The sequence below is a fragment of the Pseudophryne corroboree genome, chromosome 1 (assembly GCF_028390025.1).
Source record: "Pseudophryne corroboree isolate aPseCor3 chromosome 1, aPseCor3.hap2, whole genome shotgun sequence".
Lineage (NCBI taxonomy): Eukaryota > Metazoa > Chordata > Amphibia > Anura > Myobatrachidae > Pseudophryne > Pseudophryne corroboree.
In genome coordinates this window covers 956,601,692-956,621,005 of record NC_086444.1, presented here as the reverse complement: position 1 = coordinate 956,621,005, position 19,314 = coordinate 956,601,692, and the positions used below count along the sequence as shown (strand labels likewise).

The following is a 19,314-nucleotide window of genomic DNA, read 5'->3' as shown; positions in this document are numbered from 1 at the left end:
TCTCCAAATGCTGGTCACACCCATGCCACTCAGAATATAAAATGCTACTGCTCAATCAGTTTAATAGTACTTCACAGTTGCGTGAAAGGCAGGGGTTATTCTAGACAAGAAAATAAAAAATCCAAGATTTGATATACAAGTATGCCCCCCATGTTACCTAAAGGAAACACAAATTTTCCTGAAAAACTTCTAAACATTACTTGGGTAAAATCAAAATGATAAAACTTGCAATAAAAGAGACATAAAAAATGTAAATGTTGGTATGTTTATGTGGGCTGATACACATGTTTCAACTTTAATAAATTCATGACTGTGTGTTATGGTCACTGGCGTGCGCAGCACATTTTATTAGGGGGTGCACTGTTGGAGGGGTGTGTCTAGCATCACCTTTTGGGCGTGTCTAGCACCATCTATTGACGGTCAACGCATATAAAATATCCACCTTTGTAGCAATCCTAATAAAGCAGATACATTGTCAGATGTTGTGGTGTGCACCAAACAAACACCCATGATGGCACTCACTGCAATTATACTGCTCCTCCTCAGCCTGGTCTGGCTCCCCCTCTCTTTCCCCTGCAAGCTGCAGCAGCTTACTTACAAGTCAGTCACTCACTGACACTGACAGTCGCAGACTAGTACTGCTGCTGCTGCTGCTGCTGCTGCTGGAAAAATGAGTGACGTGTCAATGCTGCTGCCGGACATCTGCCAGTATTGAATTTGTCTCTGGCTGCATGCTGATCCTCATCAGTGGCTGGCGTTGGCATAGCAGAGAAGGAGAGAGGTGGGCATGTGGCGGGTGGGCATGCGAGCAGCATGATGTAATCACGTCACATCACGCTGTTTTTGTACATGGAGGTGGAGCCGGGAGTTTGAAAGCCGGTGGCAGTGGCACCCTTGATTAACCCAGGTGTCCGGTCAGTAATGCAGTCCTGACAGGGTGCAGCGCAGAGGGGACAGTAATCAGCCAGACATTAGGGGGTGCCTGTGCGCACCAGGCACCCCCCCTGCGCACACCTATGGTTATGGTATCTCAACAGACTTTACTGCAAAATCTAAATTTGCGAAATATTTTTTTGCTCATGATCACATTTGCAACCTTTAATATGTTGCTTGGTTACTGTGGAATAGAACTAGTTTGTGAAGGTTATGTAGGTTATGTAAATATCTATTACGAATACAGTACTTCACAGTGAAGTACAGTAGTGGTACTCTTGTAAGCATGAATAGCAATATAATTATCATGCAAGAACAGCACATACTTGTTAAAGTCCTCAAAACAATTGTTACTGCAGATATCTTTAATTTTTTAATTGTTAGGTCTATAGCCAATTCTGCTTTCATTTATTCAGTGTTACAGTATATGTCAACATCATACAGTTTACAGTAGGTTTGCATATTAACACTGTTCAAAAACATACTTGCCTACACTCCCGGATTGCCCGGGAGGCTCCCCCCAGAGGAGTAGGCAAGTCTCCCGGATTGCCGCCACCTACCGCACCCACACATTCCTCCACCCACAAGGGGGAGGGGCTTATGACATGAAAGAGCAGAATTGCATCATCATGACTCCTCCCCCTTGCCAACAATGCCGGTAATTTTAATTGCGTAGCGGGGCATGGCCACAATGATGTGATTTTGTCATCACGCTCCCACTTCACCCCCTTTGTATCATTGCAGCCTCCCCCATATGCTGTGCCCCGCCCCCCTCAATACCCACCTGCCTGCTAGAAAATCAGCAAGTATGTGCAAAATTATTGTACGATTAGTAAATCTATAATGTAAACTGAACACTCATTAGTGTACAGTCAGAAAATTATGTATTATTGATAGAGAATGCAAAAAGGTAATTCCTCCTTCTCCCAGCTAGTTAAACCAGAGTATTCCCTGCCCAGACCCCTTCCATAACCCAATACTCCACTCAGTGTATTCTCCAGGTCTATGAACCTAGTGTTTGTCAAAGTGAGCAAAGCATACTTAATGAATGGGCACCATGGTTGGCAGTGGATCGGGAAGAGGACCTCAAGTGGCTCAACCAGATGGGGGCAGAGATGATTTGGATAACGTTATTTTTAGCTGCACGTCTCCTTTAATAAAGAAAATGATGCATGCATTAGGTATGAAAATATTAAAATGTAAATAGATTAAAAATAAAGATTATATGTGCCGGCTGCCCGATTTCAGTTTCAGGCACTGTCACGCTATTGTACCTGCGGACAGCAGTGTCTGAAAGGAGAGGTGGGGGGGTTGGGTGCAGTGGCAAATGCAGGGGGGGTTCCAGTTGACAAGAAACCCCCCTCACAACGTTGAAAAAAAAAATACACAGGGAAAAAACTAATCCCATGCAATTTGTGGAGCACAAACTGGATTAAGGTGGATGGGGGCAGAGATAGGAACGGGCAGGCACAGCTGATCCAGACAGAGCAGGACTAATCTGTGTCACAGTCTGTCCAGCAGAGAAAAAGACAGGCTAATGAACTGTTTTTTGTTTTTTTTAATTGTCATATCGTAATTATACTCGACACATGAGAATATGAAAGTATTCTACACAAAACTAAAATGAAACTAGATAAAGTTTCAACCAAATAACAATTCTGGGAGTCCTGTGTGTCAGAGGCCTCCACCCTCACTTGAACGTTCCAGACTCGGATTCCACGTCAGGGCCGAATGTCACCCTCCCACCGTCAGATTCTTGCAGGACTTGGATTCTATATAAGACACCATGGCCAGGACTCAGCGCCATTTCATACTAATGCACGCTGATTAAAGTTGTGCCATACTCAGCTGTAGAGGCTGTACTGAGACTCCAGACTCACAAGTGGCTGTGCTGTATAAAGTGACTGTGTATAGGGGGCATGCTGCACGCTGCTAAAAGCTGTGCTATACTCTGCTGTAGTGGCTGCACTGAGACTCTGGACTCACAAGTGGCTGTGCTGTAAAAAGTGACTGTGTATAGGGGGCACACTGCATGCTGCTGAAAGCTGTGCTATCCTCTGCTGTAGCGGCTGTACTGAGACTCTGTATTCACAAGTGTCTGTGCTGTATAAAGGGACTGTGTATAGGAGGGGCATTCTGCACGCTGCTGAAAACTGTGCTATCCTCTGCTGTAGTGGCTGTACTGAGACTCTGGACTCTCAAGTGGCTGTGCTGTATAAAGTGACTGTGTATAAGGGGCACGCTGTATGCTGCTGAAAGCTGCATTATACTGTGCTGTAGAGGCTGTACTGATACTCTGTACTCACAAGTGGCTGTGCTGTATAAAGTGACTGTGTATAGGGGGACATGCTGCATGCTGCTGAAAGCTGTGCTATACTCTGCTGTACAGAAAATACGAAAAAATGGAGAATATAACTTAACCTGCGCTTGTGTTTAAGCGTCCAAAATCTGGCGTATTTCTTATCAGATGTTCCAGAACTGTGATTAAACAGTTCTAAATAGGCATAGAGATATAACTGCAGGGATTCCGGATTTCTCACCGGTGAGATCCAGGGAGGTGACCACGGGTTTTCAGTGGAGTGGAGACACGGTTACAATATCATCTGACCGACTACTGGGGGAAATCCGGAATCCCTGCAGTTATATCTCTATGCCTATTTAGAACTGTTTAATCACAGTTCTGGAACATCTGATAAGGAATACGGCAGATTTTGGACGCCTAAACACAAGCGCTGGTTAAGTTATATTCTCCATTTTTTCGTATTTTCTGTGCACTTGTGGTGAGGGGTTGGAAGAAACCTCACAGGAGTTTAAGCATTACTAGCGGCTGTTGCGCACGGAACACTGCCATATTGTCTTTTGATACTCTGCTGTAGCAGCAGTACTGAGACTCTGGACTCTCAAGTGGCTGTGCTGTATAAAGTGACTGTGTATAAGTGGGACATGCTGGATGCTGCTGAAAGCTGTGCTATCCTCTGCTGTAGCGGCTGTACTGAAACTCTGGATTCACAAGTGTTTGTGCTGTATAAAGGGACTGTGTATAAGGGGGCATGCTGCATGCTGCTGAAAGCTGTGCTATACTCTGCTGTAGCGGCTGTACTGAGACTCTGGATTCACAAGTGTCTGTGCTGTATAAAGTGACTGTGTATAAGGGGGCATGCTGCATGCTGCTGAAAGCTATGCTATACTCTGCTGTAGCGGCTGTACTGAGACTCTGGACTCACAAGTAGCTGTGCTGTTTAAAGGGCCTGAGTATAAGGGGCACACTGCACGCTGCTGAAAGCTGTGCTATACTCTGCTGTAGCGGCTGTACTGAGACTCCAGACTCACAAGTTGCTGTGCTCTATAAAATCACTGTGTATAGGGGGCACACTGCATGCTGCTGAAAGCTGTGCTATCCTCTGCTGTAGCGGCTGTACTGAGACTCTGTATTCACAAGTGTCTGTGCTGTATAAAGGGACTGTGTATAGGAGGGGCATTCTGCACGCTGCTGAAAACTGTGCTATCCTCTGCTGTAGTGGCTGTACTGAGACTCTGGACTCTCAAGTGGCTGTGCTGTATAAAGTGACTGTGTATAAGGGGCACGCTGTATGCTGCTGAAAGCTGCATTATACTGTGCTGTAGAGGCTGTACTGATACTCTGTACTCACAAGTGGCTGTGCTGTATAAAGTGACTGTGTATAGGGGGACATGCTGCATGCTGCTGAAAGCTGTGCTATACTCTGCTGTACAGAAAATACGAAAAAATGGAGAATATAACTTAACCAGCGCTTGTGTTTAGGCGTCCAAAATCTGGCGTATTTCTTATCAGATGTTCCAGCACTGTGATTAAACAGTTCTAAATAGGCATAGAGATATAACTGCAGGGATTCCGGATTTCTCACCGGTGAGATCCAGGGAGGTGACCACGGGTTTTCAGTGGAGTGGAGACACGGTTACAATATCATCTGACCGACTACTGGGGGAAATCCGGAATCCCTGCAGTTATATCTCTATGCCTATTTAGAACTGTTTAATCACAGTTCTGGAACATCTGATAAGGAATACGCCAGATTTTGGACGCCTAAACACAAGCGCTGGTTAAGTTATATTCTCCATTTTTTCGTATTTTCTGTGCACTTGTGGTGAGGGGTTGGAAGAAACCTCACAGGAGTTTAAGCATTACTAGCGGCTGTTGCGCACGGAACACTGCCATATTGTCTTTTGATACTCTGCTGTAGCAGCAGTACTGAGACTCTGGACTCTCAAGTGGCTGTGCTGTATAAAGTGACTGTGTGTATAAGTGGGACATGCTGGATGCTGCTGAAAGCTGTGCTATCCTCTGCTGTAGCGGCTGTACTGAAACTCTGGATTCACAAGTGTTTGTGCTGTATAAAGGGACTGTGTATAAGGGGGCATGCTGCTGAAAGCTGTGCTATACTCTGCTGTAGCGGCTGTACTGAGACTCTGGATTCACAAGTGTCTGTGCTGTATAAAGTGACTGTGTATAAGGGGGCATGCTGCATGCTGCTGAAAGCTATGCTATACTCTGCTGTAGCGGCTGTACTGAGACTCTGGACTCACAAGTAGCTGTGCTGTATAAAGGGCCTGAGTATAAGGGGCACACTGCACGCTGCTGAAAGCTGTGCTATACTCTGCTGTAGCGGCTGTACTGAGACTCCAGACTCACAAGTTGCTGTGCTCTATAAAATCACTGTGTATAAGGGGCACACTGCACGCTGCTGAAAGCTGCACTACACTGTGCTGTAGCGGCTGTACTGAGACTCTGGACTCACAAGTGGCTGTGCTGTATAAAGTGACTGTGTATAGGAGGGGCATGCTGCATGCTGCTGAAAGCTGTGCTATACTCTGCTGTAGCAGCTGTACTGAAACTCCGGACTCTCAAGTGGCCGTGCTGTATAACGTGACTGTGTGTAAGGGGGCATGCTGCATGCTGCTGAAAACTATGCTATACTCTGCTGTAGCGGCTGTACTGAGACTCTGTATTCACAAGTGGCTGTGCTGTATAAAGTGACTGTGTTTAGGGGCACACTGCATGCTGCTGAAAGCTGTGCTATACTCTGCTGTAGCAGCTGTACTGAGACTCCGGACTCACAAGTTGCTGTGTTCTATAAAGTGACTGTGTATAAGGGGCACACTGCACGCTGCTGAAAGCTGCACTACACTGTGCTGTCGAGGCTGTACTGAGACTCTGGACTCACAAGTGGCTGTGCTGTGTAAAGTGACTGTGTATAGGGGGGCACTCTGCACGCTGCTGAAATCTGTGCTATACTCTGCTGTAGCAGCTGTACTGAGACTCTGGACTCACAAGTGGCTGTTCTGTATAAAGTGACTGTGTATAAGGGTCACGCTGCTGAAAGCTGCATTATACTGTGCTGTAGATGCTGTACTGTGACTCTGTACTCACAAGTTGCTGTGCTTTATAAAGTGACTGTGTATAAGGGGCATGCTGCATGCTTCTGAATGATGCGCTATACTCTGCTGTAGTGGCAGCACTGATACTCTGTACTCACAAGTAGCTGTGCTGTATAAAGGGCCTGTGTATAAGGGGCACACTGCACGCTGCTGAAAGCTGTGCTATACTCTGCTGTAGCAGCTGTACTGAGACTCCGGACTCACAAGTTGCTGTGCTCTATAAAGTCACTGTGTATAAGGGGCACACTGCACGTTGCTGAAAACTGCACTACACTGTGCTATAGAGGCTGCACTGAGACTCTGGACTCACAAGTGGCTGTGCTGTATAAAGTGACTGTGTATAGGAGGGGCATTCTGCACGCTGCTGAAAGCTGTGCTATACTCTGCTGTAGCGGCTGTACTGAGACTCTGGACTCACAAGTGGCTGTGCTGTATAAAGTGACTGTGTGTAAGGGTCACGCTGCTGAAAGCTGCATTATACTGTGCTGTAGATGCTGTACTGTGACTCTGTACTCACAAGTGGCTGTGCTGTATAAAGTGACTGTGTATAAGGGGCACGCTGCATGCTTCTGAAAGCTACGCTATACTCTGCTGTAGTGGCAGCACTGATACTCTGTACTCACAAGTGGCTGGGCTGTATAAAGTGACTATGTATAGGGGGCATGCTGCACGCTGCTAAAAGCTGTGCTATACTCTGCTGTAGTGGCTGCACTGAGACTCTGGACTCACAAGTGGCTGTGCTGTAAAAAGTGACTGTGTATAGGGGGCACACTGCATGCTGCTGAATGCTGTGTTATACTCTTCTTTAGTTGCTGTACTGAGACTCCGGACTCACAAGTGGCTGTGCACAGTATCTATTTTCTGACCCAGCCAGTGACAGGGTCCTCCCAACTGCCCTCCCTCCTGCACCGATGGACACTGCAACCCATGGGTGCGATAGTTGAACAGTCCATGGAAAACTGGACTGTCGTAACAGCATACCTCCACGAAAATCAGGACAGTTTGGAGGTATGCTGTTGCTAATGTTTTATTTCCATACACTCAATAACTATGGGCCTGATTCTGATTTGCTAGCAAAGCAAACAAGCACACAACTGGGCAAAACCATGCTGCCTTGCAGTTGGGGCAGATGTAACATGTGCAGAGATATTTAGATTTGAGTTGGATGTACTCAAACTGAAATCGACTGTAAATTGAAGTTTAAAAATAAATCTGTCTAACATTTGTGCGCTACATACAAATGCAGCCAGTAGTTACCCTGCACAAAAAAAAAAATAGACATGTATTTTCTATTCTTGCATGGGAATATTGTTTGTTCCAGACACAAAGATACTTGCTATTTTGCTTTACTTACAAATCTGAATCAGGCCCAGTGTCAGTAATTGTCCTGCTGGATGATTGGTTTCACTTTTGTTGTCAGCTTTGGCAGTTTTCTGCAAACGCTTTATTTATACGTGTATGTTATGAGTGCACCATTAAAAATAGAATTTTTGTCATCTTAGAATAAGCAACTAATCAATACTGATGTGGCTCTTTGCAGCCTGTGCTTTTACATAAGCCTACTAATTGCTTTCTTTTGTATCTCAAATCAGGGCTGTGAAATGGATTTGGACATGAAAGACTTAAATAACAGAACTGTAACGAAACAGGACAATGGCACATTTACAACAACAGCCACCAATTTTCCTGCATGGGAAGATTACAACAGCAGTGTGGATGACATACGATACTTTCTAATTGGGCTGTATACATTTGTAAGCCTCCTGGGATTTATGGGAAATCTTCTAATTCTGCTGGCTATTTTCAGAAAACGTAAACAGAAAACTATAATAAACTACCTCATTGGAAACTTGGCCTTTTCCGATATATTAGTTGTGCTCTTCTGTTCACCTTTTACACTAACATGTGTCTTGCTTGATCAATGGATCTTTGGTGAGGTTATGTGTCATGTCGTGCCTTTTCTCCAGTGTGTTTCTGTTCTGATCTCAACCTTAATGCTCATGTCTATTGCCTTGGTGAGATACCACATGATAAAACATCCACTTTCGACTAATTTAACTGCAAACCATGGATACTTCTTAATTGCTACTGTCTGGACTCTTGGTTTCACCATATGTTCACCTTTGCCTGTTTTTCATAAGATTATAAATTTAAGTGAAGCATTCAATTTAGAACCATTGATGAACAGTTATCTTTGTATCGAGTCGTGGCCATCTGATTCGTATAGAATTGCCTTCACCATTTCTTTATTGCTGGTGCAATACATATTGCCATTATCTTGTCTAACCATAAGTCATACGAGTGTTTGTAGAAGCATAACTTCACGGTTGCCAAACAGAGATGTTAAAGTTGAGGAAAACGAGATGATCAATCTGACACTTCAACAACCTAAAACAAATCAATCTGAAGTTGAAATCTCAAAAAGTCGTAGGTGGAGTTACTCCTGTGTCCGTAAACACAGGAAGCGATACAGCAAAAAGTCAGCCAGTGTTGTACCAGCAATTTTGAGGCGACACCAAGAGAGCAACACTGGGGACATTCCAGAAACATCTACCACAGAGCGGAGCCATACACTACCTTCTAGTGTCCAAACTTTACCTTTGAGTGTCTATCTACCGGGAGTGCCCATATGCTTTGAAATGAAACCAGAAGAGAACTCTGAACTACAAAACATGAACTCTGTATCTAAATCTATAACAAGGATAAAAAAGAGATCAAGGCGTGTGTTCTGTAGACTAACTGTATTGATCTTGGCTTTTGCTGTCAGTTGGATGCCACTTCACCTCTTTCACCTTGTAACTGATTTTAATGCCAATCTAATTTCCAATCGACATTTCAAATTAGTTTATTGCATCTGTCACTTGCTTGGCATGGTCTCCTGTTGTCTAAATCCCATACTCTATGGATTTTTAAATGACGGTATAAAAGCAGATTTGATGTCTGTCATCCAATGTTTCCAGATATCCTAGCCTGATACAGCTGTTGATTTTTTTTCTGCTAAAAATTCAGACAACTGCAAACACCTCTACAGAGGCTGGATAAGTGCTTGGGTCGACTGCTCAATGTTAAACATGTTTGTTGTTATAATCTAAAATGTACCGACCCTCTACAAAGTACTTTACAACTAATATTAGTATTACAAAAAAGGATATTTCTATAAATGTTTACAAATTTACATATGATCTCTATGAGGTCTGTCTTTTTGTTTTATTTGTATAAAAAGAGGAAATATCAGCATATTTGCGTTTCACTTTTGTTGATTTATTTGGTTTATTTAGTATCAGTGTGTGCCAAATATATGAATTTTTACTTTATTTTGTCTTATTATTAACAACAGATATATGTGCAAGACCTTTTGTTTACTTGATATACTTCAAAACATTATATAGGGCACACATTTATATCACCTTATTAGATTATTGTAAATACGTTTTCATTGAAAAACATATCTATCTATTGATATATCTATATAGATTTATCTCTATCTACTTATCTATCACTGTTATCTATACTGTATGTATATCTATATCCAGTTCTTATCTTTCTATGAACTCACCTTTGGCTTGCTGAAAGTCCTGTGACCAGGTAAGCTCATCCTTTGTCTATAAGTAACTGGAACGTAGAAGTCTGAAAAACAGTTCCTCAGGGAAAGGAGCACTCATGCAGCTTAAAACATTTTGGGTAGAAATTAATTACTGTAGATAGAAGCATTTTTAGTTTTTTACCATTTCAATGTAACTGCCCCCGGTGGCTGAACAGTCTTACTGCACATTAATCTCCATTCAGTCAAAGGAATCTCTGTCGATGTCCACCCCCTGCTTCTCATTCTTGCACATCAGAAGTCAGATGTCTGTAAATCAGTCTGATTTTACTTACCATCTTCATCTCCACCCATAACTATATATTTTGTTTTGGGTACAGTTATTTAAGTTTCAGTCTGCATATTATTATTATTATTATTATTATTATTATTATTATTGTTATTATTATTATTTTTATCAACAGTAAGAAAAAAAATTGTTACATCAACAGGAGCAATGTAAGATTCTGTATTGCTGTATACAGAGAATAGTACTAAACATTTATTGTAATGTATTCATTTATATTCTTAATTATGTAATACTGTACTTGCAGAGCCATTTTGAAATATGTTTATATTGTTTATGTGACTTTGATGTGAAAATGACATTATAAATTACCATAAGGATATTAAAATATCACTGTACAGTATACTTAGCATTGTGTTTCTGTATTACTGAATTGCATTTTTAAGTAGAATTTATACATATATATATAATGTATTAAGTCTTGCAATTACATAGCAGTTTTAAAAATGAAAAATATATATTATTTAGTAGCCTTTCTTAAATATTGACCCTATCAAATAAAATTTACCTTGATTTAGAATCAATTAATTTCCGCTCCAATGTGAATAAAGCATTCTGTTCTTAAAGTACTTTAAAAAAAATTACATTCAACACATCTAATAGTTTGCTACATTTTTATTACATGAGAATAAAATTGGGCCAAGCCGCATCTGTAAATTTATCCTTGATTACCAATAATTAAACTATTTAAATCTTCTGTTGTTTCACAAGTTATAGTAAGTTACATATCAGAGTTAAATCATTGGTAACTGTTTTTCTTTCAGACTTTATTAAAATTATTTTTAATAACTACCCACTTAATTTTACAGCTGCTATGCAGTGTATAATTTATAGTACTCCACTGCTTTATTGTTAGTGCCCATATCATTACATGAAACACCGTTTGTGTGAAATTGTTAGGATATTCCTGAATCTGTTTCAATAATACCCAAAGAGCTGCACTTGTGAGGTCTTCATGCCAATAACAGCCGCTCCTGTTCCCAAAAAGCTGTATGTGCTCACCAGTACTTGAGATGCCACCTGGTCTTATCAACGGAGCATCAGGAAACCACAGAGTAATAATCCTGGAGGAAGTAGCTGCCAAAGCAAGAGTTAATTGCGGGCAAACTAGACATGGCAATGGTAACTGCAAACAAATTTGGCAAGAAGACTGCTGTGCTGGATGCGCTCTGGTTACATGAGAGGACAATGGTTAATTGTAGCAATAAGGTGTTAGCTGCTGGTGAACGTGACCAGGCAATGGTTAATTGCTGGAAACAATCAGGAGCTGGGTGTGTAGTGGAATATGAAGCAGAGCCCAAACAGAATTAATCTAACTGCAGGGAGGGGTGGTATTCATGTGACCGCCGGTCAGCTGACCGACAGTCACATGACCTCCTCCACGAGCCCGACGGCTCACTTTCCAGATGGTCGGCATGCCGACCAATAGGGACTATTTCCACTCGTGGGTGTCCACGACACCCATAGCGTGGGAATAGAACCCGTGGCGAGCGCAGCGAGCCCGCAAGGGGCTTGCTGCACTCGCCCCTCCCCGCCGGGATCCCGGCGTCGGTATGCTGCCGGGATCCCGGCGTCGGTAAGCTGACCGGCGGTCAGGAGACCGCCGGTCAGCCATACTACACCCGCAGGGAGATTTGCTCAATGAACTGTGTGACTAAGCAGCAGTCTGCAATAACAGACAGAATTCAAAGACTAAGCTGTGACTTGAGTACAGGTTCAGGTGTACTGGAAATAGTTATCCAAAGACTTGTAATTACAGGCATGGCTGGAGTGAATGTACTTTGCTGTTGGAAACCATGGACACACAGGCTGGATGAACACAGAACCAGAACTGGCAGGGTATATTTAACTAGGCTTGACAAGAGACTGGACACAGATCAGGACCAGACACAGGATAACAGGAACAGGGTGGAATTCAGCAGGGCACAAGTGGAGGACTGGCAGGGACAACACACTGTGGACTGAGGCAGGATACAAGGATGCAGGAACACAATAGCAGGGTACCAGGACACAGGAACAGACAGGGACACTGGGAAGTGTACTAGGTACAGCGACCACATGACAAGCTCACCAGCAGGCAGGAACTGAATGAAAGGGAAACAGATGAATCACAGAAAACATCAGGCTGGAGTCAGGTAACAAAATATTCCAAATAGGTGTATTGCTGCATGTAGCAGCTAGCGTCCTAATCACTAGGAAACAGTTGGAATACAAACAGGAAGGATCCTCAGTGGCATTTAAGTTGCAAGGCTGCAGCCGAGAGCCAATCAAATAGTAAGTTGCAGTGGCTGCACATAACGGTTTCCACTTCTTGAGGGTATACTCCGGACACCTTATCAGGATTAAGGGAAACTGAGGACAAGGCAGATTCATGATTTCCGACGATACTTCTTTTTCTTTTTGTGAGATTGCTGAGGCCTGACCATGGTAAATCCAAATACATTATACAAACTGATGATAACCTCAAGCAAAGGGATTTCACTGACTTTAAAGTTGGAGTCCATGTCCAACGGAAGGATTACTGTGTTCTTCTTAGAAAAACGTGATACCGGAAAAGTAGAGGCACAGCTTGATTGGACATAGACAGGATATTTGAAAGACTGGACGCATACTGGATACAGCAGATCAGGCTCATCCACAACTCCTTTACAAGGTGAGGACAGTGAGGCATAGCCAAAAGTTAACTTCCAGGCATGAGGTCTAAGTGAAGAGGATAATGTGCTGTAGTCAACTTTACACTGACAATCACTCTGGATCCCAGTTCTTGCAGACTTGACTCCTTTGCTGGTAACTGAGGGGCAGATGTATTAACCTGGAGAAAGCATAAGGAAGTGATGAACCAGTGATATGTGCAAGGTGATAAACACACCTGCCAATCGGCTCCTAACTGTTTATTTACATATTGGAGCTGATTGGCTGGTGCCTTTATCACCTTGCACATATCACTGGTTTATCACTTCCTTATGCCTTCTCCAGGTTAATACATCTGCCCCATAGTCCTTGGTTGGTGAAACAGAACTCTTAGGAGATCCAGAAGGAACTGACTCTGGTCTACCAAAACTCTTTACCACAGCTTGGCTGAAGGCTCTCAAGTACTGCAGAATAGGATCTCTGGATGCTATTTACTGGTCAGCCCACTCCCTAGCCTCCCCTCTGAAGGACAATCTCTGCCAGAGAGGATCGAAGTGGAGCCTCATCTAGAGAAGCAACATTAATTCATGAAACTGTCCCAGTTTCCCATAGAAGATGACTCGATCAGGATCTTGGTCTTTAGGGGTCTGGACATTGGACTCCCCTCCTGGAATCAGTACATTGGATGCCCCTCCTGGGGTCCAACCATCACATACCCCCTCTGAGGTCTAAGCTGAAATTTCCTCTTCTAGGGTCTTGGCTGGGACTCCCTCTTTTAGGGAATTGACAGGAATCTTCCTTTCACAGGTCTCTGTTTAATATGACACCCCTCCAGGGGCTACAGGACAGGATATGGAAACAGGAACCTCTCTTGGGGCCACAGGACTTGACAAACAGACAGATACTCCTTCTGGTGCTACATGATTTGATACAGAAAAAGGTGCCTCTCCTCAGGCTATAGGACTAGCTGACCCCCCAGGAAATGTAGCGTTGGATATACAGTATCTTCTAGGGCTGTAGATTCATGGATTTCCCTGTAATTGAGGGATATGTACACCCTCAGTTGGTTCTCAAATCTTAACTTGGGGCTCCGGGTCACAGCACCACAGTTATAGACCTGACCCTCCTTTTGGAACTTTAATTGGCAGTAAGGAAGTCTGGAACAACCTCTAGAGGTGACTTAATGGTCTGGACTTGATTAGTTGAGAGTCGTCACTATTTTCTGACCTGCAGATGGAGCAGTCTTTTTTGAAGTGACTTTTGCTTACGAAGCAGTTACTCCTTTCACCTCTGACTTTCAAGGCATCCACATGAATTGAGAGTCCTAGGAAGGTTTGTGATATAAGATTTTGCATGTCTTCACACATCTTCATTCTTCTAAAGTGGAGCAGAACTGAAACATCCTCTGGATTCTGGTTTGAGGTAGAGGACTGGACTGGATTTTGAGGAGCAGGACCCATCTTGCTATTCTCCAGTAGGGTGGCCAGTGATAATTTTAGGATCCACCTAAACCTTTTTCAATAACACCCTTAGAGCCACTCTGGTGAGGTCTTCATGTCAATAACAGCCACTCCTTTTCCCATAGAGCTGTATACGCTCACCAGTACCTGGTCTTATTTTTGGGGCAGTAAGGGCTTATTGAAACAAGCAGGGAACCACAGAGTAATAAACCTGGAGTGTAGCATCTGGCAAAGGAAGAGTTAATTGCAGGCAGACTAGAAAAAGCAATGGTAACTGCAAACAGACTTGGCAAGGTATGATGACTGAAGATTGCTGGACTGGATGTGCACTGGTTACATGACAGGACAAAGGTTAATTGTAATAATAAGGTGAACATGGCCAGGCAATGGTTAATTGCTGGAATCAATCAGGAGCTGGGTGTAGTAGAATCTGAAGCGGAGTCCAAACTGAATGAATCCAACTGCAGGGAGACTTGTTGAATGAACTGTGTGACTAGGCCGCAGTCTTCAATAACAGACAGGATACAAACAAAGACTAAGCTGTGGAAATAGTTAGACACAGACTTGTGACTACAGGCACGCCTGGAGTGAATGTACTTTTCTGTAGGCAACCACAGACACACAGGCTGAATGAACAAAGAACCAGAACTGGCAGGGTATATTTACAGAGACATGGCAATAGACTGGACACAGATCATAGCATATTTACAGAAAGTAAATACTTTGCTGTATGTGTAGAACACTGGTTCCCAAACTAAGTGACATGTCACCAATAGAGTGCCTCGAGGCACTTGTAGGGGTGCCATGGATTGGTGATCAAGGACCAATGAAAAATATTTTTGGTCAATGTAATAGGCAAAACCAGTGCTTGTGGCTACCGAAGTTTGGGGACCACTGGTTTGGAAAAAGGAAGTGGCGGGGAACAAAACTACAAAGGGCCTATATTTACAAAGTTTAAATTTTTTTTAAGCATAATCAGATTCCAAATTGGTAAAAGTACATTACCAGACTGGCCTTGCCATAGGTGAAATGGCTAACCCTGGGAGGACCACCAACAAGTTTATCTGCCTTAATCCAGGAGTGTGAGAGATAGTATCTGGAGCCAGCTCTATACCATCCACCTTACTCTGCCTTTACAGTCTTGAAGTTCCCAGAAGCAAGTTACATCCCAGAGGGAATCCACCAAATTGTTGGTGATATGCTTTTATATGTTTACAAAATGTGAGTGCTATGTATCAATAAAGTGTACTGTACTTCTTTTATAAAGTTGAATTTTTGTGGGGATCTTTCTGCTTGCCTTTAAGTGACATTACACAGCTACCAAGTGCACATTGAATGTCTATTCTGACCGAAAAGGATAGTCCTGTGTGAATTTTGTTGGAAGGAGTAGAAAGAGCCTTGCTACTTTGTGAATTGTGTTAAACTTTATCTCCAAAGCTATACCAAAGAGTGAGAACTTAATCCCTTTATAAGGTGGTGTGGACTTGTGGTTCTTTAAGCACTGAATATAGTATTTATGCCGTCTGCTTTAGTGCCACTGAGACAAAACATTATTGTTTTTAAGTGCACTTTAGTTGTAGATAGGGGAAGGCTCCATTGTTTATCTACAGGCTTCCATTGTGGGTGTTTTGTTACGCAAATCTACAGATCATTGTTTCAAATTTGGACACAGTTCCTGTAATGGCATTGTAGATTTACAGTCAATTACAAGTTATTTATGCATGTCCCCAGCTGCCAGTGGAGAGTGCATGGCTTAGCATCGGTATACAGATGTTAGGTCAACAGTACTTATGTTGACAGTCAATAGGTGAACCACTATTGGTCGACATGCATTAGGTTAACATGGACAAAAGATCAACATTGTTAAAAGGTCAATCTGCCTATGGTTGACAGGAAAAGGTTGACATGAGTTTTTTACAATTTTTTTCTTTTCAACTTTTTCATACTTTGCCATCCACGTGGACTGCGGTTGGGAATAGTAATCTACCAGAAGCAGCAAGCGAAGCGAGCCATGCAAGGGGACACAGTGCGCTAACTGGTCACTCTCTTGTTTACGGAGAAAACAACACCAAAAACCATAATAAAACCTCATGTTGACCTTTTCATATGTCAACCTTTCCCGTGTCGACCTTTTTACTATTTTGACCTTTTTCCCATGTCGACCTTGTCCATGTCAACCACTGGTGATCAACCTATTGACTGTTGACCTTATCCAGGTTGACCCATTGACTCATAACCCTAGCCAAACAGCACCGAAATGTGTTCAATGATCAGTTCTGCAAACTCTGTTGGGGCACACTAAACCCTCACACATGGTCCCCAGACTACTCTATATCACATGCTCTGGGAAATCTTTATTTCGCAGTTAGGTTAACAGATCTAATGTCTACTTTGTGAAATATTTAAAATGCAGCCTATAGCAAAACATGAATGTAGCTGTAAAAAATATATATATTGTGGCAGGGACAGTATGATTCTACATGAGGTTAATGTAGAATGGCAGGCTTTTGCAGGATTGGAGCAGCTGCAAAAGGTCTGATGGAATCCAGTCTGGGTTTTGGCTGTGTCTGTTGTAAGCCAAAGCTAGGCTAATTACTACAACTTGTCTGCCACCTTAAAAAAATGTGTTTGTTCAGTAGATCATTGATTCTGATGGCGAGCCAGTCACCCAGACTATAGGATTGGGGTGTGGGGTTAGGTTAGGAGCCATCTGGAATTGTTATACCAACTGCATTGGAAAGACTGTACCCTGCTGTACTGTGACTGCTGTTGCTATTTTAAACTGCCTGTAAAACCTAACCTGCAAATCCTGCATGAAGTTGTTTAACCTGCCTGAGGTGGAATAAAGTGTGTTGGACTGTACTCTGTCTATGTGATTCTGTCACAATATATAATTGCAAGCTACAATGAAGTAGTCTCAGTGGCTTAGAGAATTACTTTTTTTTTTTTTTTCCAAAAGCATGTATTGGCCTTTACAAGTCATGATGCGGGTCTCATTTAGTTTTAGACTCCGCTGAGTACAGAGGTCCCCTATCACATGTATAGTGCATTAATGTGATTTATATAGAATAATACCCCTTTCAGACCGCCACCTATGAACACGGGTTATTGGCACATGAACGCACATAACCCATGTTCAGGTGCAGTCTGAAAGGTGCAAGGGTAGAAATACCGGGTCGAGCAACCCGGTATTTCAACCCTGGTCATGAGCAGGGTTGAACTCGTGTTCAACCCGGCTCACTGTGCAGTGTGAACAGGAGCCGGGTCGATGCGAACAGTTTCCCGTTCACTATGTGTGCTCAGGCAGCGCTTGGAGATCATGTGATCTCCAAGCGCCAGCCCCCGCCGCATCACTGCTGAAGTCACCAAACCGGCAGCAGCAGCGGGGCGCCTGAGGCGGGTCACACACTGGGAGCTCCCATTTCGGGCTACCGGTGCGACCCATCTCAGGAAGTTTGAAAGGTGTACTAGTCTTTTAAACAATCAATAGTCAGAGACAGGCACAAGTACAAGGTTCAGCCCACTAAAAGAACCAATAGAAGAGAGCATAATGGTTCACGCATCTAAATCACATGATAGAACAACTCAGCAGCAGTACATATGCTGTTCCCTGAAGTAGGAGACAAGCAACTGCACCGATGCCTAGTAACAAGTACAGAAGCCACAAGGGCAGCCATGGCTGAAAGACATCTGCAGCTGTTGCCAAACAACAGTTCTCAGTATTGCAAAATTTGTCACCTAATTTCTTATTGCTGTTAACTGTATAGAATTAGCAGATCTTTGAAAAACCTTCTCATCAATAATTTATATTGCCCTAGTAACAATGGAAGGGGCGTTCTGTGTGCAAAGCATGTTGTACTTGCTGGAATTTTTGCATTTTAGTAATTTTTTGAAATGTTCAAATACTGTAAATTCCATATTGTAATGATTTCAAAACAATATAACATGCAAGATTATCATTAATGTCCTTCATTGTGGCTATAGAATTTGGTTAATTTTGCATTTGTATTTTTTTTACTTAGGATAAATAGCTACATAAATGCAACAAAAAAATATAGTAATCACAGATCTGTTGTTTTCTGTTCTGCATACATTACCCAAAATCAATTTTAATTCCAGCATTTTGTATCAGAAAACAATGACCCTAATGCTATGTTCTGTTGTATACTCTTTCTATAGTAGCACACATCAAGCCCTTGTTTCAGAAACTTTTTTATAATCCATAATTCAATTCCGCTATTTCTGCAGATTTTCTCAGATGGTGATTTAATTAATGAATTACTAGACAGTAAGATAGAAATAAGCAAAGTCTGTAACTAAGGTTGCCATAGAGAAAAATGTTATAATTCATAGAAATAATTGGGTAAGGAAACATTAGTAGAGGCATGCGGAAAATGCTAACAATAATTAAATAAATGGATAAAACATTGTATTGTATCTATATATGCTTTTATGGAATAAAGTACATCATTTTGTTTAATTGGTATTATAATGATCAAGAAAAAGATTATTTAGATACCACCTGAACATTACAATGAGTAATATAAATAACAGTCAAAAGATGCATACGAACTAAGGATTTATGTAGCATAGGTATGTAGCATAGGTAGAGTATCAGAACATACAGTACACTACTGTACATGTAGTGATGAGAGTAAAGAGGCAAATTGTTCCCTACAACTGGCATTACATGTTCAGATTTAGGGCAACATGCAAGGTATTAGGGGGACATGTACTAAGCAGTGAAAAGAGTGGAGAAGTGAGCCAGTGGAGAAGTTGCCCATGGCAACCAATCAGCATTGAAGTACAGTAACATTTACAATTTGCATACCATAAAATTGTACAGAGCAGCTGATAGGTTGCCATGGGCAACTTCTCCACTGGCTCACCTCTCCACTCTTTTGACTGCTTAGTACATCTCCCCCTATAGTAGACTGGGGGCAGTCACACATGTATGTATCAGAAGCCCTATGTGGGCACTGACCGGT

At 42.5% G+C, this 19,314-nt stretch overlaps 1 protein-coding gene across 1 annotated transcript in view; it reads left to right on the top strand.

The window, feature by feature from the left end:
• NPY5R (neuropeptide Y receptor Y5) overlaps nucleotides 1-10,414 on the top strand; it is an 83,042-nt gene extending 72,628 nt beyond the window's left edge. Inside the window, exon 2 of the mRNA XM_063946512.1 lies at nucleotides 7,941-10,414. Coding sequence (XP_063802582.1) covers nucleotides 7,950-9,317 — 1,368 coding nt within the window. The 5' untranslated portion in view covers nucleotides 7,941-7,949 and the 3' untranslated portion in view covers nucleotides 9,318-10,414. The remainder of the gene's footprint in view (nucleotides 1-7,940) is intronic.
• Nucleotides 10,415-19,314: the final 8,900 nt, after the last annotated feature.